The 25,521-nt window shown below is 31.9% G+C and overlaps 1 protein-coding gene across 1 annotated transcript in view; it reads left to right on the top strand.

Annotated features, from left to right (window-relative positions):
* LOC130444707 (uncharacterized) overlaps positions 1 to 22,216 on the top strand; it is a 56,133-nt gene extending 33,917 nt beyond the window's left edge. Inside the window, exons 9-16 of the mRNA XM_056779982.1 lie at positions 3,567 to 3,760; positions 5,830 to 5,969; positions 6,054 to 6,366; positions 9,631 to 9,848; positions 13,512 to 13,658; positions 14,744 to 14,876; positions 16,487 to 16,731; positions 18,567 to 22,216. Of these exons, the coding sequence (XP_056635960.1) occupies positions 3,567 to 3,760; positions 5,830 to 5,969; positions 6,054 to 6,366; positions 9,631 to 9,848; positions 13,512 to 13,658; positions 14,744 to 14,876; positions 16,487 to 16,731; positions 18,567 to 18,755 (1,579 nt within the window). The 3' untranslated portion in view covers positions 18,756 to 22,216. The remainder of the gene's footprint in view (positions 1 to 3,566; positions 3,761 to 5,829; positions 5,970 to 6,053; positions 6,367 to 9,630; positions 9,849 to 13,511; positions 13,659 to 14,743; positions 14,877 to 16,486; positions 16,732 to 18,566) is intronic.
* The last annotated feature ends 3,305 nt before the right edge of the window (positions 22,217 to 25,521 follow it).

Here is a 25,521-nt window from a genome sequence, read left to right as displayed (position 1 = left end):
ACCTTAAATTTTAAAATAATTTATCAGTATTTTGCATTAAGGTTACATTAATGATTGGTATAATAGGAGCCGGTTGTTTGAATGAGTTAAATTACATGAATCTTGAAGATATATAAGATATCAACGGAGTTCTTAGACATCTAGTTTATTCACCGTGTCACCGTTTCACCATCGAAAAATTAAGCTTTTTATGTTCAAATTACCAAAATGGTAACTGCACCATACAAAAAGTCGGCAGCCTAAAATTGGAAGCTCCGAAACTTTACGGATGGAGATTAACCACAGTTACCATCGCAGACATAATAAATAACAAGTTAGAACGAGGAAGAAAAATGGAGGGGGGTAATTTATATGAATCACTGTACCATACATATTATAAGCACAACTACCACAAAACGGGTTTTTTATATAATGTCAGAATGACTGAAAATTATTATTTCCCTATGTTTAAGTGGCCAGCTGACGTACAATAAACTGCAAGGGCATCAGCTGTAAGAATCTAAAGTACAAAAGTTAAGGGAGGAGATAGTGAGAAACTTCGATAATGCAATTAATTATACAATCAGATACATTACCAAAAAAGTTAGCTGTCATTACGATTTCCGAGGCGTAGCCTCTAAAACTTCCTGTCCTATTAGTCTAAGATACTATTTCTTCATACCTCGGTCGAAAGTACGCATCTTTTGCACATATTTCAAGGCAGAATGATAAAAATAAGTGCATTAGTTAGATTAGCTATAAACTGCGTGCCATGATGCCCCAGGTATGAAAATACGTGTAAAAGATGTGTATTTTCGACCGAGGTATGAAGAAAAAAAGTTGTCAGCATATTGATGTGTTGTTGCACTGTCAAAATTTTTTCATTAGCGGTTAGGCAACAACAAATACAAGTGGTTGTTTTCACAAAAAACTGTCATATTCATACAGAAATGTCAGTTTTCATTCTAGTTTCATTTTGAAATTGAAAGGATTAACTTTCTTAGCAGCAATGCTCTATTTAAAATTACTTTTAAGTACCGGAAATAGTAATTACAATGTCACGTAGGTACACCACAAACTTTCCGATATGGTAACAGCTCTAAAGATTCCGATAGAATAGTTAGTTTAGTATTTTTCTTAGAAAGATAGAGAGAGAAATGCTTTATTGTCAAACAATTGTTACAAATTGTAGACAAAAGCTTGTAAAAACTAAAAAACATATAAACATATAAACTAAATAAAGATACATATATAATATAATTTCAATATTCATAATCATGTCCGGAATTAAATATTATTATTAGAAGTAAATAAGCCCTCTAATTTGTGCGGTATGCGGGAAAAGATGATATCGATTTGATTTCAATTGGCAAGTGATTGTACATTTTTTTGCATTGTAAAATAATGAGTCTTTAACTAATTCTGAACGTGGAGTAGTTAGGTAAAGGTCGTGCTCCGCGTTCCTAAGTGGATAGCTGTGCAACGATCCCTCTCAAATTGGAGAAGCGTGCGTACGAATTAGGCAAACAGATTCAAATGTGAATAGTGAAGGAAGAGTCAGAATTTTCAATCTTTTAAAGAAGTCCCTGCAGTGAGCCTTGCTGTTTAGTCCGAGTAAATATCGAACAGCTCTCTTTTGTAGTTTGAAGATTCGCCAAATTGAGTCACATCACACGTACCACAGAAGGGAAGGGTTGCTCCAAGAGAAATTAGTGTCGTCTTCAAAAAGACATATTTTATCATTGATGTCTCGATAGGTGATGTCGTTTATAAACAGAAGAATAGGGCCTAGTACTTGAACCTTGGGGCACCTAACATTCTATTGGCTGTTGTATCAGCCCTTAGCGAAAGAGGTAGTAGTTTTATCTGATACAACGATAAGGTACAAATCTATATACATAGTTTCGACGATGAAACAATGAACCGCGACAACTAAGTATGTCCTGTCCTGTTTGAGTTCCTGTCAGAATGACAAAAGCTGGTGGAATGCTTGATGGGACTCTTTTTCATACGTGCGCGTGAGTGTTAACGTGTCTAGATCTTTATTTTATAGCCGTTTCACTGCCGTTTACCGTACAATGTTTCATTCCGTACTGTTTTTGTAGAGTAAAACATAAATCAAGTCGCAATAATTCAAAAACTTTATTACAAGTTGTTTCAATATAAATAATCTTTAAGTGAGTTGAACTACTTTAATCCAGTATTTTTGATACAATATATAATTTACTGGATTCAAAATGATTACCAAACAATATGAAATTAAAGTACTTTTTGTCTGAAATCATATTTGTTGTCGATTTGGTACTGTATATTATTGATGGTAAGTTACTAACAGTTTGTTTGGCATGCTTTGTATTTAAAATACTGTACAAGGAAGTATCAATCATTCCAAAGCTTGTGTGTATAGAGCTACATGCTGAAATAATTCAATTTTACGTGAACCAACATTCTACAAAATTGAGTTTCAATAGCAAAACGATCGGCAAACTAATATGATTCTCGCAGTAGTAATATACTTACAACTTCGCAGGCTTACTGTGGTTAACCATTAAGATAAGCAAATGAAGTAATTATGAACGGAGAAATGGGGCTAATGTATTTACTCATTTCTAATTGAAATATTATTTTCTCGTTTGGTATTCGAACTTAAGAAATTTATATTATTGTTTTTTCCATTTTTTTCAAATTATCTTTATCTATCTATCTATATAATTTTGGTTTTGATTTCATTCTAAAGTGAAGTAATTTACTGTATGTATGTAGGGTATAAATAACAACAAAATATAATGAACACTTTGACCATTATTCTTAATATAACTGGTAAAGTTATTGTAAGTATCTACTCAAGAGTACACATCCCACATTTCTTTTCAAACCTTTCTACATGCTGGATGTTCTTTTCCCAATAATTTGCAGACAATTTTTGGTAAGTACTGGATACATATGATTAAACATAATCTAACTTGAAAGTCCTATTTTCTTGAGCAACTGCTCTCTTTATTTATTTATTTATTTTACGATTTACTCTCATCTTGAAGTTTTTATTTTTGCAGCCAATCCAGAATTTTAGCTTTACGTCATAAAGAATTTATTAACTTTTTGACTAATCTGTAGTAAGAAGGAGTATTATTCATGATATCTACAGAATCTGACTCCTTCGTGTTTCATGAAAGTATCTTATTTTATAAGAAACCAATTTAAATAATCAATTAGACGAAAATTTTCTAACATCAACTTTATAAATTATCAGCCGTTTTCATTTTTCTCTCGGCATCTTTGAATCTCGGACCACTCTTCTATGTGAACCACATTACGAGCATTTTTGATTCTGCTATATTTTCGTTACTTTGATTTAGTTTCATATAGGTAGAAAATAATTTTCCCGTGAACAATTTATTCGTTAGGATATACCTAATATCCTTCAACCACACGATTTCGAATGTATATTTGGCCATTTGAAGTATAAAATTATACTTATTAATAAACGTAAGAGGAAAAGGTCAAATAGATGGAAGATGATTGACGAATATGAGGGTAAAACAAGATGTTAGTCTTGGTCCTCTCCTATTTATACTTGTCATGGTCAGAATGATAGAGAAGGGAAGAACTATTTACGGTTATACCTTATCCACCAATCCAAGGCAAAGTATTTGGATTCCATCACACACCGGCATCCCAGGAAAAGAAGTGGCAGGCCAATGTGCCAAAGAAACAGCATATAACATCGAAGCAGAAATTGTGCGCGAAGGGATAATCGAAGTCAGTGCAAGTGTTGACTCATGTGAGTTATTTCATGGAGTAAACACTTATTTTAGTGAAATGTAGTGAAAGCAGACTCAGGTAGTTAAGTAGGATTCTTTTTATTAATAATATTTTATTTTCAGTCATTTTAACTACTTCAGCTGAAAATAGGTAAACTAAAACAAAGAGTTATAGGCGCGGAGCCTGAAAATAGGGAGAAACCCTACGATAAATGCACGTCAGCTGATAGAATGAGGAAAAATTTCGAGACAATAATAAGAAAACACGAGGAAAAAATCAAAAAATAGGTAAAGATAATAGAAAATTGAAGGCAAGAGTTCAAAACCTAATTGAAATCAACCAATGGATGGAAGCCAACATGACAAAACTTGAGCTTTAACAAAATTGAAGCCAAAATTCAAGACAGAAGCTCCGAAGAAAAACAAATGAGGGATTGCCATGTGGAAGGAGATTACATCGAAGTGAACAATACGAAAAGAAGGAAAAAAGCGGCAAGGAATACCTCTGAAGAAGACGCGGCATATGAACATATAAGAGATGAATCGGAAAAATAAGGAGAGAGGAAAATCCGGAGAAGAGGTCACCTCCAAGTTCCCACTCATGTGGACAGAAATACTGAAGCAGCTAGTGCAGAGAAGAATCCATGTCCAGTGTAAAATGTGAATTCACACAGGAAAGATAAGAGCAACAAAAGAGGATTTTAACAAAATATAGATGCTCCTGAGCGAATATAAAGAGATTGAGTGGTATACGTAACTACTCAACGAAGAGAAGGAAAGGAAACTAGTCGTCATAAGACTGCGTAATAGAGTTGAGGGGTAAATAGACCGAAACCAAAAAAAGTATGGCAACTGACGAGCCGTACATAAAAAAACGCCGACAACTCGCGAAAATTACTACCGATATTCATGGTAGTGTCCGGTTTGTTTTGCTGTTAAGTTTATATACATTTAAAAAACCTTGCTCCGCTCATGGAATTATCCATCACAAATTTGGTAATACACAAAATCATGAACGTTTTGATTGATAACAAAATTTTAGTGTATAAACAATTATTATTTGCACAAGATGAGACATGTTACGTAAATTCAATTCAAATAATCTTTTTTATTTATAAATAAAGTATAATAATAAGGAAAATAGAATTCGTTCCACTGCTAATATCAATTTATAAAAAATAGTGAAAATTATTTATTTTTAATATACCCTGATTCACCTTCTAGAATATATTATAGGCGAGTTTGAAGTGAATGAAAATGTCAACATAACAAACATAAATAAACTACCGAAATATTATTTTGTAAATTGTAATTAAGTTTTAAAAATGAGCATAAGTGGATTGAATGTAGTTTATGTACCAGTTGCAAAAGAAGAGAAAGACAATCCATCCACTAGTGGTGAGTTATTACATCGTTTTCTATTTATATTATTGAAACATCGAAACTTCCATCAAAATTCTATACAACATAGAGCATGATGTTTTGAGAAGTTTTTTTCACACAAAGAATTCGTATTTTTGCTCCTTGGGAACCTGCCTCAATAGAGCCAAAGCCAAGCATATACCAATTTCACATTTTTCAACAAATCGATCATGTCATAACGGTTACTACTTAAACAAAGTTTGAATAAGAATGGTTTAATGACCGATTGTTTAAAGTCAAAACCAAAAAAATGATACCATCACAAATTTCTTGGATAAACAAGGGCCATTTTTTATGTAAGAACAGTTTTGTAATGAGTCAAAGAAAATTTAGTCAGGAATGTTAATTGTATTAATAAACAATTAAAACACGGAAAATTTTTACATTTTTTAACATATTTACTACTAATATTTGACTATTGGTAATTGGCCATTCTTAAATAATTATTATGTATAGATTAGTATAGGAAATATATAAAATTTTATAAAATTGAAGATTATATTTCTAGACATATAAGAGAATATTAAAATAATTTACGGACTGATCATGTCACAAAAGATTTTGAAAACAAAAATTGTAAAAATTCTGAAATTATTGACTAATATTTTTGAAACTGTTTTTTGGAACAAATAATCACAAGAATTACAAAGTATTCATGTGCTTTCAGTTCCGATTTTGGGAGTTCGGCATGTTCAGATTTTTTTCCTATTTACGTTGCTTTCCGTTGGCGTTGGATCTCGAGTTCAGTTTTCTGTCGCGATTGTAGCCATGACAGACAATTCGACAACCACAAATCCTAATGTACCGGTGAGTTTTTAGAAATCTCTGTAGTTTCACTTCATTTTACATTAGAATAGATTTCCATGAAATGATATTGTATACATATTGTAGGTGTATGAATGGAGCAACAAGAATATTATTCTTTCTGCTTTCTTCTGGGGATACGCCGTCTTACAAGTTATTGGTGCTAATTTAGCAAGAAACTATGGAGCGAAGCCTTTTTTATTAGGAGCAATGGGATTGAATACTGGTATACATTTTTTGATACCTTTCGTGGCGGGTTGGTGGGGCTCGTACGGTTTGATGGTTTGCCGCTTAATACAAGGTTTGGTACAGGGAATATTTTATCCGTTACTTTATAATGTGATTGCCAAATGGATTCCGGCTTCGGAGAGGTCAACAATGAGCTCCATCAGTTTATCCGGTAACTTCAACACTTATTTAGTTGATTCAGAGTATATTGAAAAATGTAGAAAATTCATGTTATTTTCCTTTTATGAATTTTTGATAGACAATATCTTTCACCTTACTTTACTAGTTTCGATGGCCATATACAATTTATTATAGAAAAGATCATTATCTTTCCTTCACATTCAATTCATTGGAAACAAAGGCAAAAAAAACCAATAGGTTTGGAAATACAAGGATGATCCTAGAAGTACCAATAAAGAAAACACAAAAATTTTGGATGGATGAATGGATATATTTATTTTTCTAAGTAATCTCCTTCGAGCTTCATACACTTTTTCGGTAGTTCGGTACCTTTTTTATAAAAGGAGTCGTCAAGCTCCTCAAATCTTTGACCACCGAGTCATTTCCTTAAGTCTGGAGGGCTAAATCTGGCGAATAGGGTGCATAAGGTAACAATTCTAACTTTAATTCATTAATATTGGGTATTACAATAACACTTTGTTTTTAGTCAAATGCCGTTTCTTTTTCCAAGATAGTCAATGATCCCACGCGCATCCTAAAAATCGACGCTATGACTTTGCTTGCAGATGGAACTGTCTTTACCTTCTGTGGAACCTGTTTTCCCTTTTCAGTCTATCGTTTTGATTATTCTTTTGTTTCGGGTGTGGACTGACTCACGTTTCATCAGTCCACGTTATGAAATGGTGCAAAAATTCGGCTTTATTTCTGTGAAATATTGACAAAAGCTCCATGGAATCATCTTCACGACGCTGTTCTTCTACGATTGTGAGGGGACGCGACACCCATTTTGCGCACAGATTTCTCATGCCCAACTTTTCAGTTAATATGCGATGTACCGCACTTTTTGAAATTCCTACTAGCGCACTTTCAGTCGACAATCATCCAGTACCGTTTGTTGAATTATCCTTAACATTTCTGGAGTCGTCACCTCATTTGATTGACCAATGCGATACTGGTCTTCCCAGTTAGTACGGATTCGTTTAAATTCTACTACTACCCAATATTTTACTGTTGATAACGAATGTGCAATCTCACCCAGAGTAGAATCTAGTTCAGCTTTTATATTGGTTGGGCTAATGCCTTTCAAATAAAAGTATTATATCACATAACGATGATCCATTTTTTCCATATTTACAAATTCACTGAAAACGTTCACTATTGATGGCTGCCAAACAAATACTAAACAACGTGTCGTCTTAAAACTTGAAACATATGCTGTATAGATTGTGTACTTGGTATTTTTCTAAGCAACTACCGCCATCTCTAGGTCAGGTCAGGTACTTCTGGGACTATCCTCGAATACATTAATTATCACTCACATAATACTAAAGTCAATTTAATCAAACAGATGAAGTCCTAATTCTAATTCTAATTCTAATTCACTATTTTATAAAAAGAATCTGAAAATACTGAACAAACTTTTTTATGAATGTATATTTCGAATCTAGAAATTGTCAACAAACAACAGGCACCAATCTATTCTATTTTCAGTTAAATCAAAGAATTTATAATATATAAAAATGGTAGAAACGATGAAGGTTTTCCATCACGTGATTTAATCTACGATTTATCGAATACATATTTTCTACATACTATCTTCTATCAATAGAAATCAAACATAACAACACAAGATCAATTGTCTTCTCCACAAGACCAACTTGAAGACATACGTAATAGTTCCTTAAAAATGATAGGAGTCATCTTAAAACGTTATAATTTATATAACGTTAATAACTGACTATTATAGAAGTGGAATTTGACGTTATTTTAGGATTGAATATGTATTTTTTCTTGACACCAGTTCTTTTAAGCACTGATTTGACTTTTTATTCAATTTTATATCGGTTAGTACATATAATACATCATCAACTTGTAAACTTTTGACTTTTATGGTACCTAAAATGCCGCGAGACGGAAAGATCACAATACTTATTACAAAGTTAGTGAATAAACATGTGAACAAATAATACAATACCGTCCCATGTTCTTAACTTTTAGATCAAATTTAGCTTTTGCTCATGCATTTCTGAGTAATGATAGTTTTAAGATAACAAAAATTTTGCATATTTTTGTTTTTAATCTGATTAAATTATAGTTTCTACATGTATTGATTTCTAAATTGAATAATAAATGTAAATGTTTACTAATTCATAGTTAACTAATAATTTTTTGAAAATTCACAAAAATTGTATGAAAACTTTTCTAAATAGCGAGAACTTATGAAAAAAGTCGATGGAATTTTATAGAGTAAGAGCAGAGAAAATCAATGTAAAGTAACAGGTACTCTTAGATATAGAGGGCTTTGGGTTCAATTTAAGCCCTGATGATGGTAACATATTTACCCGAAACGTCGATTTTCAACCTGATTAGGACTCTTCTATTCAAGAACTTACACACCCAGTATTTGATAAAATTTACATTTCTGTTTTAGTTACCAATTCGTAAATGACCGACTTTTGGAATATTAGTCATGGAATGATTATTTCTACTGAGTTGTCAAAAGTTTTGATTCGATTTATAAGAATATTAGTCATATTACACATCAGTCACGTGATGGAAGACCTCCACCGTTTCTACTCTATATTATGTTACTTTGGAGTAACGGTGCATCTTGTATACCTTCTTTTAATCAATATTTGGAGATGCTGAATACACTATTTACCCCACTACTACACTAACATTCACAACTACACAGTCTGACGCGCGTCTCGACGACCTAGTTATCGTCTTCAGAGACTGAAGTTTATAATTGTGAGTGTTGGTGTACTGGTGGTGGTAACAGTGTATTCAGTATGAATATCACCTACGGTTCCAGAAATTCCAACTTAGACTTATGAAAATAACCTAAATTAGTAGAGAAAACTTTTATTTAATTTTTTTTATAACCAGAAATAGAAACATTACCAAGTTACGCTACTTTATAAACACACTGTATTATGAGCTCCTTATCAAACCGAACACTGACTTTAAATAAATATTAGTAAGTAGTAAAAACTGAACATTTGAGTTAATTATCACGATAACATTCGTTTTACATTATCTTTGTCTCATTTTTCATGTTTCCCCATCGAAAGTTTATGGAAATATAATTGATACTTATGATACTGATAACATCGAACTATTCATATTAATTTTGAGTAGTCAATATTTATTACAATATTTCACTGATATTTATGATGAATATGAACTTGATGGAATTGATAAGGCTCATAATAAACATGTGTAATGGATCGAATATAAAAATGATTTTCTATAGGTGGTCTTTTCGGAGTAATTTTCGCCATGCCGATAGCAGGAATCATATCTTCGTCATGGGCTGGTTGGCCATGGTCCTTCCATTTATATGTTATTTTAGGAATATTGTGGATGATAGGATACGCTTTATGTGGTGCCAGTTTACCTTCTTCTCATAATCGTATCTCATTTGCCGAACGGAAATATATTGAAGATCATTTAGCGCCCGAAACTCCTGAAGTAAGCAAATATACGATGAAATAATAATATGAAAATTGAGAAATATACAGTGTGAGCTTTTATTGCAACAATACGATAATTCAGATATCATGGAAATTGTACATCATCAAATTATATGTATCTAGAAAGCTATGACCAGTTTTGTTTTATATTGAAATTGCTAGGAAATCAATACTGTATATGATAGATAATATAGAATATATTGGGTGTTTCAGAAATAGGTGATCCTGTCTCCAGGATTAATAGACAACTGAAAAATATTTGGGGTTTGCTCAGTAAAAAAAATTAGTAACGCAATCTGTGTTCAAGATGAACGGCATTGAAGAAAAAAGAATTATACACTTCTTTTACGATTTTGTCCCAACTTTTGCGAACATCGTATTGAAATTTTATACGAATATGTTTCGGGAGCTGATACATCCAACGAATTTATTTTTATGTCTGACTCTCATAGACGGCGCTAGTTACACAGTTCGTACCAAGTAGTATTGAACATAACTTTTTCAATATTAAATTTATTAAACAAAAGGTACTCTTGATAAAACTCGATACTGTGTACAGTTTTCGGAATATTTTGATTTGAAAATTATGACCCGTAGCAGCTGCACTAGAGTTTTCTAAACACTCATCTCAGGTTAATAATATGTCAGTGTATTAAAAATTTGAGTAATTTTTGATTAATAATATCTAATTTAACAAATAACAAAATTTTCGAAATGTAATTATTATAGACTCAAAGTTATAACTATCAATGAATGACAGTTCCATGGCAAACTCAGAGTATGAAATTAAAAGTTAAATAATTATAAGTACTCAGCTATTGGGGAGCATTAGTATGAAACAAATAACAGTTTGAGTCCTGGTACCACAATACATGATCATCAAATTGTTTTTTTTCCATATAGCTCAATGTCCATACTTATTTTACTTGGTAAAACAAAATACTACACCGATTAGACTGGATTTTAATTACAGCGTTACAAGAGACGAAAGCACTCAGTCCCAATTTTTTCAAATGTATCCGATTATCTATGATCTCATTTACGCGACAACAAATATTTTCACTTCACATAATGCTTACTAATTAATAATAATAATAATCAATAACTTTATCAATACTTTATAGCATCATCGGTTATTACTTTCATAATTTTCAAATTGAAATATTCCGAAAACAGTACACAGTATTGAGTTTTATCAAGAGTACATTTTTGGTGTAAAACTAAATGATGTTTAAGTTCATTTGAAATTTTGCTTAATAAATCTAATATTAAAAAGTTATGTTCAATACTACTGGGTACGAACCGTGTCACCAGCGCCCTCAATGAGAGTCAGATATAAAAACAAATTCATTGGATGCATCAGCTTCTAAAACATATACGTATAAAATTTCAACACAATGTTGCCAGTAGTTGAGGCAAAATCGTAAAAAATGTGTATTTTTCCCTTCAACGCCCTTTATCTTGAAATTTTGTTACTGAGCAAACCCCAAATATTTTTCAGTTTTCTATCTATCCTAGAGACGGGATCACCTTTTTTTAAAACATCCTGTAGAAGTGGATAATGTAACAAATATCAAATATCATAAGAATATTGTATTTATAAAAGTAAAAATAATTTCAGACTAAATATCTGAGGCATATGTATAAATACATTTTTTATTTGATTATTATTTGAGAGGTTGCGAATAAGGATCGTGTAATAAACTGGAGTACCATCTTTTAGTAAGCACGATGTTGCCGAAGATAAAGTAAAACATTTTGAAGTAATAATGGCAAATGATTTTCGAGAGAATCAATATACGAGAGATGTCTGAAAAGTTTCTGACCTCAACCTGAAGATGTCAGTACTTATCAATATAAGTTGGTAAATGTGAGATTCTCACTAGAATTTCAGCCATATTGGTTGCTTACTTTCGTCGCCGGGGAGATTCGTCTGAAAATGGAAAAAAATGATTATTGAAGTGTCTTCAATATTTGTTTTTGTATAGCAATAGGCGTACGCAAATTAAAGAGGAGCTAGACGTACAAAGACTGCACCATTATATAAGACTTTGAGGCATCTTGATTGACGACAAGCATTCAGGATGGAATAAAGCTGAGTCATCCAGCAATATCATTGAAAACGTTTGTACTGGACGATAGTCAAATTGAGGTTTGAGAGATAGAAGAAGCTATCGGCATATCAACAAACGCTTTTGCCATATACTAACTGAAGAATTACGACTATGCAAGCGACAGCCACCCGTGCGTTGGGTGCCGCATTTGCTCATTATTGACAAAAATGAATTTTTACCAGTTATTATTGTCGTTATTTCAGTCAAATCAGTCGGGTTTTTTACGTCTGTTCATAGCTGTAGACATATGGTTTCATAGGCTGAAAAATGATCGACCGTTTTTTGGGATAGAGACGGGATTGTATTTATCGACTATCTTTAAAAAGGTGAACGATAACAGGTGAACATCACGTATCATCGACGGTTGAGGTTATGGGTGAAATTGCAAAAAGAGACTCTATTTGGAGTTTTTCCATTGAGTAACGCATTACTTCACCCTTCGGTGATCGTCATCGTTAAAATTCACGATTGGTAAATCACTCACCAACCACTTATCGGATCTGGCCTCCAGCTACTTTTTCTATACCCTAACTTTACAGTTTTACTTGCAGAAGAAAGAGATTATTTGGGGGAAGACGGTATCGCCTATTTTAAAGACACATACGGCAAATTCGATTTGGAAGGTTTGAAATGGTTAGAGCACTGGACAAAAGAGACTGTTGAAAAATAAGCACGGTTATGGAAAAAAATATCGTGTTCTATTGATTGGGTAGAATCTATTTAGACAACACCATTCACACGATTATCAAAGAAATGTTGCCTTACGATACCACCTCAAATATTTATATACCACCTATTTCGAGATCGAGTTCTTACAAAGTTTGGACTCATTATGGAGAATTAATAAAAATTATGAATGCTAGCTATTCCATCTATGTGAATCTTCAGAAATCACAAATTCAATAAAATCTGTTGTTGTTCTTGAGCTCATTCAAAAAAAGGTAACCTGTGAGAATAATCATTGTCTGTTGTTTGTTTGTGTAATAGAATATGCTCCAGTTGTCTTGTAGAAGACATTTTGCTCCATATTTCACTAATGTGTTATGAATTTGCACATTATATTATTTATTTTCATCGGTGATCGTTTGTACTTTCATGTTATACCTCAGAATCCAGTTCGGATAAAGGTACGAATCTATATTTTAAAGCTGCATAAAGTAAAATGATATTACCATTTAAAAAATAATGAGTTAATTTTTAGTTCACTCTGAATACAAATATTCGTCCATGATTCTTCATGTTAGTTTGAAAATTATGCAAAACAATTCATTATCTGTCCATTAGTATATTTCTCAGTATTGTCGATAAAATATTCCCTAACTACCTCATATAATATGGTAAAACTGTACTTTGTAACAACGAGGTTTGTAGAAGTGTTTAAATATGAGTAATATATAGTGTGTTGATAAAAAACATGTTTGCGTTTTCAAACAGCAATCTTGTAGATATACTTATAAGAATAGAATTATCGACCGTTGTTACACTAAAAGCTCACTCTGTATGAAATGCATATTTTACTGAGGTTTCATTCGATGTAAAAATTTCAGCTGAATATACCATGGCGAGGTATTTTCACTAGCTTACCATTCTGGGCAACTTTTATTTGTGTAGCTGGACATACTTGGGTCTACCAAATGATTATGGTGGAAATGCCTAACTATTTTAATAAAGTGATGAAGTATGATATGACAGCTGTAAGTACTATTCTTTAATTTTGTCCAATACCATTTGGTGACCTTTTTCGATGATAACGCTGGTTGTCGCAGATTTTGGGCCGTTTCAAATGTGCAGAGTCTCCGTACACAGTGTTCAATTCCTATTTTATTAAGGATATTGCCTCTCAAAAACAAATCTATAATGAAATTTTTTCCATTTTCTGAAAAATTCTAAAACGACTCACTTATATGATTGTTAAACAGTGAGATTCTCTAAAAGTATATGCAAATATATTTTCCAACTTATAATCTAAACATTTTCATGTTGACGCCAGAAACTAGGCGATTCACAAGTCGTACTTCTCTATTTTAGTCCAAATTTTAATTACCTTACATTATTTTTGAAAAAGAAATCCGACATTTTTGAGAAAATCATGTGGGCTATAATTATGCTCTCCAGTTTGTGATACATCCTGGTCGAGGTAACATAAATCTTATGATTTTGCCACCATTCTATTGAAAACTTAGCACTTATCTGAATGACATTGGTTGCATAATGAGAGTCAAATTCAATTATTCAATCTGTTTATTTTCCGGAAAATCTTGGTCATTTAGTTGCTAGTCTTAATTAATGAGAAATATTCCATCAAGAAATTTGTACGAAAAAGTAATATATAAGGGTACATACGTTGTGCATATGATGGCAGATAACTACTGTAGTTTGAGTTCTAGTTCAAATTTAAGAGAATCAGAAAAAAAATCATTTCTGGAAATTGAATCTTCTTATGTGTAACGTTCTCTAATCAATTTTCATTCCCGTCAAGATTTTCATCTATTTAAAAACCAATTTCAATGTTTTAACAGATAGAAATCTTGAAATTTTAAGAGCAAAATTAGATCGAATTGCAAGATTTTCATTTGCTTCCAATATACAGGCCTAAAATCAAGGGGATGGAGATTGAATCAAATTTATAAGATAGGGAAAAGGGGGATTTTTTATAACAGAAACGCATTTTTAAAGGTATTATTGAGGTACCTCAATAAATAAAACAACATAGCTCCATTATTAATATAATTACACACAAAAAATTATTTTCGCTATCCGTATTTTTAATTTGTTTTAGAATGGTTTGGTGTCGTCAAGTCCCTACATAGCATCTTTTTTGCTACTGTTTGTTTTTGGTTATTCAGCTGATTACATTAGTAATCGAAATATATTGACCAGAACTGGTACTCGAAAACTTTTCACTCTTCTCGGTGAGTATATTATATTATTGTATAATTATATATAACACCTTGTATATTACGTGCCAGGTGTTGTATATTATACACAAGGTGTTCTATAATAAATTCTAATATTAACGTAAGAAGCGACTTAGGTGATGGAAAAGTCAATGATATCAAAATACATATTAATTTGTTCACATTTCATGCTAATCTGCGAATTCGTTGGTTTTTAAGCCTTCAATGTAAGGCCCCTTTCAACTCTCTAGGTTTTTCTCAATACATTTAAGCTCTCCTGCTAACAGTGAATGTTCTTTTATAATGATTTATAATTATCAAAATTATGAGGGATGCGAAAGTTTTCTATTTCGATGTGGATTTGGTTACCTCCTTCATTGCTAGTAATTCTGAGAAAAGATGAACTTTTATTAATATGAATTGAATGGAGCACCAGTTCAGACACCCGAAATGGCAACATCAATGCGAAATAATGTGTAATCAAAATAAGAAGTTTGTAATTTTTGTTTGTTTGTGATTAAGTTCGTTCGGGGACAATGTTGAAATTGATAAAAGAGAGACAGAAAATTTATTTTTATTTATTTTAGTTGCTTCAAGTTTATTACGAGCATGTGTCAGTAAGAAAGATTTTGATTAGTTTGACGTAGTATGACACCCATATAGTAAAAGATAAATGATTTGATTTATGGAGAATCTAAACATGTCATTCTAAGCGTTAAAGTTTCACAAAAAATATCATCTGAGAAAGATGGAAGCTTCATAGTATTAAAATTGAAATAAGTTTTGATTGATCCAGAAGTTTCGTCAGCTTTTATATTGAATGTAGTCTCTATGTGAGTGGATTTGAAGTTTGCCTCCTAGAAATAAATAACTCAAAATGACAAAGTACGTGTAGGACGCAACCCATCAATATAGAATGAAGAATTGTTTTGTTGACAGTCCTTGATGAATTTAAAGAAATAAAAAGAGAATATAATTTATGATTAAGATTTTGGAGAGAGATAAGAATATTTTAGTATTTAGTCTAAGGAGCATCGTAAATAAAAAGACCTTTTGGAAGGAAAAAGGGTTATGGGGCTTTGGTAAAGAAGATAGTTCAGGAACTGCGACCAATTGAGTAATGTATCTAGAAGGGAATGTATTACATCGAGACTCCTCATGATCTGAAGCACAGGTAGATACATTGAGCAATCTGTAGCATGCAACAGAGGCCTAGGAACATGTTATCAAGCCATGATTTAATCGCTAGTAAAAATCTTCTTGGAAGGGTACGGGTACATAAGTATAACATGAAGGTTATGGCCAGCTGATTTTTAATTTTCAAATTATTCCTATCGTATATGCTTCCTTTGCTTTTGCGCTTGAAAAAGGGTCGCGGTACTTTATTATATGATATAAATATTTTATTGAATTTAGAAGCTTCCCTGCTTATCGCTAATACAAACTGTGAATTGCGGAAAGAGATCTATGACTGAAGTGATCTACAGGAATTTTAATTATGGTGATTTCAGTATGTTTAGCGACATCGTTTTCAATATCATTTCAGCTTGGAGAAGCTCCTATTTCACTGGGTGTAATATGCATGAGACTATGTGTTAATTCTGAGTATAATTTTTATTTTTCAGCTAGTGTTGTTCCTGCCATTGCCTACGTGATATTAAGTTACGCACCTGATGATAAACCTATTATATCTGTGGTAATGTTAATAATAGCCATATCAGGAGATATCGCTTCAGCCTGCGGATTTGCTATAAATCATATTGATTTGTCTCCTAATTTCGCAGGAGTTCTATTAGGAATTTGCAACACAGTGGCCGAGATGCTCTCTATTTTTGGCCCAACAGCTGTACATCTGATTGTTACTGATGAAGTGAGTATAAAAATATCCAACCTCTTATCTGTCCATATAGTCTTTATTCACAAGGAAATCGAAGGAGATTAATGCTAATTTTTGTCCCCTTTTAAGTTTCTTGTTAATAAAATAATCCACTGTACTTATCGATCACATCTTGAATATAGGATTTATTTTCTTTTCCCACAAACATTTTGATAAAAGCATTACTTCATTATATAAAATGTTCCGGAGCCTTGAAAAAGTAAACGATCCGTATGGTTTTGCTAGAACCTCGATAAACTTATATGAAGACGTAACTTGAAACATACTAAAATATATTTTAACGCCCTAGGAGAATATGGGATGAACATAAATTAAAAGTAATCTGTTTTATCAATTTTCTAAGATCTAGTTAATCAGTTTCACCGGTAAAAATCTTCGATAACTTAGTTCCATTTTATTTGCTTGTTTTGTATTTTATCTCTTTAAGAGTGAGAATATATACATTATATTGTTGAATTTGTTCTTTAAATTATTACATACTACATTTACTAATAGTATAAAGGTTGTCTCAAAAAAAGATGATCCCGTCTCTAGGAAGATAGAAAACTGAAAAATTTTCGGGGGTTCGCTCAGAAAAAAATTTTCGTTGACGCCATCAGTATTCAAGGTAAAGGGAATTGAATAAAAAAATTATGCACATTTTTTACGTTTTTGCCGCAACTATTGCCAACATTGTCTTGAATTTTTAAACGAATATGTTTTAGAAGCTGATGTATCCAATGAATTTGTTTTTATGTGTGAATTTCACAGAGGGCACTAGTTACACGGTTCGTATCAAGTAGTATTGAACATAATTTTTTCAATATTAGATTTATTGAGCCAAATTGCAAAAGTAAACTTTAACCTCATTTAATTTTACACCAAAATGATACTGTCGATAAAACTTGATACTGTGTCCGTTTTCGAAATATTTTGATTTGAAAATTATTAAGTAATCGTAATTGGTTGACTAACCATTTTTCGAATCGATAGATTGGTAAAGGCGCAGAAACTCTGATTCATTGACCTTCTCGGTCATACGATTTTAATCCCTTGGATTTCACAGTTTGGTCGTTAATGTTGAATCTTACTGAAAAAGTTTATGTTACAGAGGTAAATTCACCTCTAGATTTGAAAGATGGAATTCACTTTAATGACCTCATAGCTGACTCCCAACCGATTGGAAGATTAATAGAATCATTAGAAAAAAGGGTAGACTTGTGTATTCGTGAAAACGGAGGACATTTTGAACACCTACTCTAATTGAATTCTATTTTATGTTATTAGCTTCTTTTGAATATTCATGTCGTGATTTTTTGTTTAATTAGTACATTTATCAATACTTTATACCATCTTCGGTTATTACTTCATAATTTTCAAACCAAAATATTCCGAAAACGGTACATACTATCAAGTTCTATCAAGAGTACCTCTTTAGTGTAAAATCAAATGATGTTCAAGTTCACTTGAAATTTTGCTCAATAAATCTGATATTGAAAAAGTTAGCACCCTCTATGAGAGTCACACATAAAAACAAATTCATTGGATGTATCAGCTTCTAAAACATATTCGTATAAAATTTCAATACAATGTTCGCAAAAGTTGGAACAAAATCGTAAAAGAAGTGTATATTTTTTTCTTCAACGCCCTTTATCTTGAATACGGATGGAGTTACGAAATTTTTTTACTAAGCAAACACCAAATATTTTTCAGTTTTCTATCTATCCTAGGAGAATCATTATAATACAATCCTGAATTCGTGTACATCAATTGTGTTTGTTTACAAATAATATTTATTTATATCTTGATGAGATTGAATTAATTTTCAGTCAGATAGATCTCAATGGAGGATAATTTTCCTGGCATCAGCATTATCATTTCTTGTCAGTGGTATTTTATTTCTATTTTTTGGATCAGCTGAAGTTCAGCCTTGGAATCATGTCAAATTGAATGAAGACGTCTCCATGGAATTAATCCAACAACATAAGGAGGAAGTAATTATGACGACAAATTGTTGACAAATAAAATATATGCAGATTTCTGGATTTCGGATACTAAATTTTTCAATTGATACAAATAAAAGAGGCGTTTGTTTCATTTGTGTATTATATACTAAAGAAGTAATTATTCACTATGAATCATAATTCATATTTTTAATATCAATTCAAAATCAAAGTATCATTTAAGTTCGTTTTACTACACTTTGAGTGTACTTAGATACTTCATAGTTTGGTTGGGCTCCTAATCATCCTAATCAAGTTAATTATATATAAACAGGGATGACAAAATTTGAATAACAGTAAATGTGATACTAGGGATACACCATACTACCTAACTCTTTTTTTTTTAATTAAACCACAAAAAATCAACTTATGATATACGAGGCGGTAGTTGCTTGGAAAATACCACTGAATTAGAAAGTACACAATCTATACAACAAATGTTTCAAGTCAAGCCACGTTGTTTAGTATTTGTTTGACATCAATCAATGAATGTTTTTAATGAATTCTAAACATGGCAAAATTTATCGTTGTTATATGATACAAAACTTTTATTTGGAACGCTTTAGTTTAACTGATATAAAAGCTGGGTAGCAGAGTTAAAATAAGACCGTACGATCTTGCGAAGACTAGCAACATAATGGTCAACCAAATGAGGTGACCACTCCAGAAATGTTGAAGAAAATCCACAAAGAGGTACTGGATTATCGTCGATTGTATGTGCCAGAGCTAGCAGACATAGTAGGCAGATCAAAAAGTGCTGTACTTACATCGAATATTAACTGAAAATTTGGACATGAGAAAACTGTGCACAAGACGGGTGCCGCGTTTGCACACAATCGTAGAAAAACAGCGTCGTGAAGATGTTTCTATTGAGTGTTTGGCAATTTTTTACAGAAATTTTTGCGCCATTTATACTTATGGATGAAAAGTGGATCCATCACTTCACACCTGAAACAAAAAGACAATCGAAACAATAGACTGAAGAGGGAAAAATGGCTCCAAACTATTCCATTTGCAGTCAAGGTCACAGCGTTAGTTTTTTTGAGATGCGCGTGGGATAATTTTCATTGACTACCTTGGAAAAGGAAAAACTATCAACGGCGTGTATTGTGCGAACTTATTGTAACGTTATTGCAATGGCTAAAATTAATGATTTAAAGTTTGAATCGCTTCCTCATACACTCTATTCATCAGATTTAGGGGTGATGTCGGCAGTTAATGGCTATTTTGAGGAGGTTGACAATTTTTGTCATAAAAAAGTGTATCGAAGTTATTGAACATCGCTGGGAAAAGTGTATGGAGCTAAAAGGGATTGAAAAATAAATATATCCTTTTTTTCCCTTCTATTCTGTGTAGGTGCTGAGCAGCTCTGATCCAACCCACAATTCTAAAAGAAGGACAATTCACTTTTGCAAATAACTTTTTGAATCCAACTTTTGTGGAGTAACTCTACTTGAACTCAGTTTATGTTACTTTTCAATTCTAAGTTGAGATAAAACAAGCTTATTCATCACTAGATTATACCCACACAATCTGGTAGTTGTCCAAAATTAAAAATTTTGTATGAGTGTAAATTCTATTTTACGTAGAAAAATATGACGACACAAGAAGAATAATTTATCTAAGGCGGATTTCATTAGAAAAACTGATTTTCAATTCGTACCCGGGCTTTATTCAGACAGTCTGACTACACTAAGATACATCCTTGAAATGCTACACGTCGGGCTTAAAGTTAATGTAGTACTACATACGTATGCCTCAAAAAATCTTTTAAGATTTTATATATCAATGAAAAACTGATCCAGCTATAATGAATACAAGTTATGAGTGAAGTTATTTAGCACTTCTAGCTAGCTTAAATTTATTTTTTGCAGTTACAAGTCGACTTATCAAAATTTTTTATTTCATAATCTTGTCTAAATTGTATTGAAAGGAATTCTTTAATATTTTTTGTTGTCGGTTTATTCTGTCATAAATAAACGCTTTCGAGGTGGATCAATTTCGTTTACGATATTTTCCCCTAATATTCCCGTCCCAGTACCTCATTGGAAAATGCGATGAAAAGGATCATTTGAAGGTGACAAAAAAAACGATGTTTGGGTGATTTACTTTGTTAAAACGCAATCTCAAATGATGAAGTTTTAAACTTTATCCCACCACTTTCGAATGTATACATCAAACGCTAACACTTTTTGTCGTTACTAGTTTTGCACTCAATACAATAATTTTATCTCTATCATATTGAGTGTTAATATCCATGACATTGAATGTGAACTCAACTGAATAGTGGATTTCCCAAATAATTATTGTAGAGTAATCATTTCTATATTATCAGCTTATATTTCTGTACTTATATGTTATTCAACTATATCTCCACCATAATACAACATTTGAATAATTCTTAAAGACGAATTGTACGAATATTTTTTAATTTTTAGTGTATTTTGAATAAAGTGTGTTTTTTTCAATCTATATTTTATTACACACATTAATTTCACATGAAATATATTAAAATTTGTTTTGATCAAGTTTTTATGATAAAATTACCATGAACCTAGATAACAACTAGAATTTCTTTGCAATTAGCTTTGCATTCGTTTGAGAATTTTGTGTAAAATTGACATAAACGACGCGTCGGTGCTGCATGGATGGATACAAATGTTTGACTGCCTTTTACATCTGTCATAAAAATTACCAATTAAAAAGTGGGAAGCTCGAGGAACAGATAAAGAAATTGATCAGGAAAACAAAGCCCGTATTCAGAGAGAATTTAGGAAACGAACTGGTTTAATCATAGATAAACCTAAGCCCGGATTTGGTAATTCAAATGATGGGAATGCCGCTTGACGTTTTTTTAAGGACGCAGAACTTTCAGCTGAAATTAATCACATTGACAAGAATTTAATTAAAAAGATGCATATTATAATGGAAGTAGTTTAAAGTGAGCATGAAATTGATGCAGAAAAATTCAGAGTTTTCACACACGAAACCACTCGATACTTTGTTGATAAATATCCCTGGTATAATATGCCTCCTACTTTACATAAATATTTTATTCATGGCCCTGAAATAGTGTCCTCTGCTTTGTTGCCTATAGACCAATTAACAGAACAAGTTCAAGAAGCCAGAAACAAAGATTTTAAAAACTATCGGGAGCTTTTTTCAAGAAAGGCACCAAACGAGGATATTTTTAATTCATTTTTACTCAGTTCCGACCCCGTAATAAACAGTAAAAGACAATTTTACAAGAAAAAAATTGAGTGCCTTCCTAAAGAAGCAAGGGATTTATTAAAACCGAGATTTTTGCATTTATATCGCCAACAAAGGCGATGACAAGAATAGTTCTTTTGATTCTGAAGATGATGGAATGTAATATTTGTATCTTTTTTGTATGGATATGTAATCACGTAAATAAATAACTAGAAGAAAATAGTTATATCTTACGATAATGTCTTGTTGAATTAAAATAAAACTCAAAATGTTAACTATGTGTTTTATTTTTAGTAATAACACATCCTATGCATAATAATCAACTTTGGCATATATTTATAGAGTTCCTGATTTATTGCCAGAGATGGGACCTTTTTGCCCCAGTGTGCGACGTATAAACAACGATATATCAACCTATTATTTGTCTGGAGTTTCCAACGCGTTTTTTACTTATGATAAAGTCTAGAAATTCTGTATCAAAAATCAAGAACTAATTTAAACGATGATAATGCGTAATGTGAAATAGCAGACACTTGTTTCTCGTATTATGATAATAGAAAAAATTAGTACAGATAAATTGTACCGCTTTCATATTCAAACCGATGACGTATAGATTCGATGACAAATATCGAGAGGATTTACTTTCTATGAAATATTATCAATCGGTGCGCATCTTGTTAATCAATATTTAGTAGTCAGTAATTTCTATATCATATTGTGAAGTATTAAAATGGGCTTATTTTCAATTAATGATATCAACATTTTATCATTAGACCCTTAACAACATGTGTGGAATGCGTGTTTCACGAGGTTTGACTGAAGAGCTATCGACCTCAACTTGAAAATGGTAGTTATAAATACAAGTGGTGCTCCTGGGCTTGAAATAAAAAATTCAGGTGTGAGTAGATGACGTGAAAATAATGCTGTGACAAGAAAAAAATTTTCATACGATCCCTAAGCCTTCAAATTAGTGAAATCAAAACTTATATTTAAGTATATTTTCTAAATTATACAATCGAACATTACGAAATTTTAATAGATGATTACGTGTGTCCATGTTGTGTGTTTGTTGGAATAAATAATTTTACACTACTATTTGAAGGCCAGAGGCGGCTCGTTCCAAATAGTTAACAATCCGTTACTTTTACAATCTAAAACCACCAAAAATAAATCTTTCAATCGATTTTTTGGCAAGCAGCAATTTTGGACGCATAATTTCTGTTTGACAAAAGCATAAGTGAAGATTTTCTGAATTTCCTTATTGAGTATCGAGCTGTCGATAAATATTTGTTTCTAGAAAGTAGGCCCTACACAAATGAAAGAGGAACTAGACACTTAGCGAAAAACCTTTTTTTTGACACTTGGTATATCGGAACGATGAAAATTTTTTATCTTCACTACTATTTTTGGTTTAGTTTGACCGGTTTAATTTTGAGTTAAGGTTGAGCAAAGATAATGATATAACAAAATATTGATATTTTTCCAAAAAATGACCTATAGATTTCGTCGATTCCTTTTAAAAAATATTCGATGAATAAAGTCGACATTTTTAATCTCAAATTATTGATATTCGATTTTTATTTTTGAATATAAAATTCGATAGTTTTTCAAGTACCCTTTTCAGTTTCAAGACCAATTCGAGTAGTAGCAACTGAGTTTTTGTTGTCATGAAAAACTCGTATGTATAAACACAAATAGAGCAGAAGTTCCGGTCCCTAATGACTTTATACAAATAGGGACAAACTTGTTAATGTTTTATTACATATTACGTTTTTTTCATTGATTTGCATTTATAAAGAATGTAATTTCTGATTCGGTCAAAATGTGTACCTACAATTAAGTTAATTATACGTTAAACATAGCTGTGACAATCTCTACAATATAATACAAAATAGTTATTCATGTAACAAGTGTAGTACATAAATTTTCGCTTGTGAAAATTATTCGTTTGATTGTCGTAATAATCATATTCGTCGAAACAAGGCCTTTACACACGAATTACATACAATATTTTTTCTACAGATTACAATTTTATCAAAATACAGAAGTTTAATGGTCATTTTGCGTATAAAATGTATCACATATAAATATTTTGAACATTTAAATCAAGATTAGAATAAATTAACAAAACAACAGACGAATTTGTGTCACTAAATTTATCAATTCTTCTCTTTGGCATGTATAAATACCACCTAAAAATAATTATTAATACATAAGTAAAAAGATAAAAAATGGCATCAGCGCTACTTGAGCCTGAGACCTCCCGCATGTGAGCAACGTACCCTAGCCATTACACTACGGAGACCTTAATAATACGTTTTTTACGTACTATTGCTTAAACTGCGTAAAGTAAAGTTTTACGCTCTCGAAAGTGTGTCTAAAGTACGCACTTCACGCACAGTAGTGGACAAATAACTTTTTCCAAATCTATCAAGTAATAAATGTTTAGTTGCAAGTGAATGAAACAAACAGTTTAGGAGAATCTGAATATTTAGGTTTGAATCTGAGGAATAGCGTCTTCGTTAGAACAGACAATCTGGAGAGGGATTTCATTAATTATCAGTAGTTTTCTTCAAAGATGTAATGAAATAACGCACAATTACATTGAACAACTAGCTTTGCAATATCAGTCCAATTTAATATAATGCAGAAAAACATTCACTATGTTCAGCAGGAGTAGTCTTTTCACTCTTTTCTATCCAGAAAGTATATACCATCGATTAGATTATCCAGCAAACTTGCACCAGTTGCTTTTTAGATAAACAATGGAATTTAACTTATTTTTTGGGAGAATATTGTTCACCCAAGAAGCAGGTTTCATGAGAGATGGTGAGAATAATTAACATAACTCACATTTGTACTAAGATGGAACTCCACAATGTATTGTCAAAATAAAAAATCCATGAAGGATTTATGTGATCATGTGGGCGTAAATATTGAGTAAAAACTTAGTATTACCATATTTTGTACTGCTCCTAGAGGTATATTTATATGAAACATCATCTGGTATAAATCAGTGTTAAATTCTTATTGTTCTTTATTAAATGAAGTCATGAACGACGGTCTACCGTCTAAGGGCAATTGAATTATTTCTTTTGGAATCATTCATCTTCTTGCATTTTGACCTGTCTTGGTGTATCCTGATATCTTGTGTCATCGAAAATTTCTATTGTTCTGGAATAAGAACATGCATTTTTCCAAATTATCTGCACTTTGAATATTCGGCAAACAACAAAATCTTTACCCGGATGGAAGGAAGACAACAATTTTATAAAACTTTCCATTTTACTATAGGCTTTACATAATCGTTTTCCACTGATGTGATCAAGTTCATGTTACCTTCAGGAATTAACCAGGCTCGAATTATCCTTCGGTATTTTGCATCTCTCAGAAACAAATATACTTTTACCGAAACATTGATCGAATAACGGTCACTGATGAAATAATAAATCAATCATGGAACAAAATGGCAAACATCAACCCCCACCGTATCTATTGAGGAAATAGTTGGAAATGCTTAATTGACTATCTGGAATATTCTACCTGTAGTTAGTCGTATTAGGACAATAAA

The sequence above is a fragment of the Diorhabda sublineata genome, chromosome 5 (genome assembly GCF_026230105.1).
Source record: "Diorhabda sublineata isolate icDioSubl1.1 chromosome 5, icDioSubl1.1, whole genome shotgun sequence".
Classification (NCBI taxonomy): domain Eukaryota; kingdom Metazoa; phylum Arthropoda; class Insecta; order Coleoptera; family Chrysomelidae; genus Diorhabda; species Diorhabda sublineata.
This window is presented reverse-complemented; position numbering and strand designations above follow the sequence as displayed.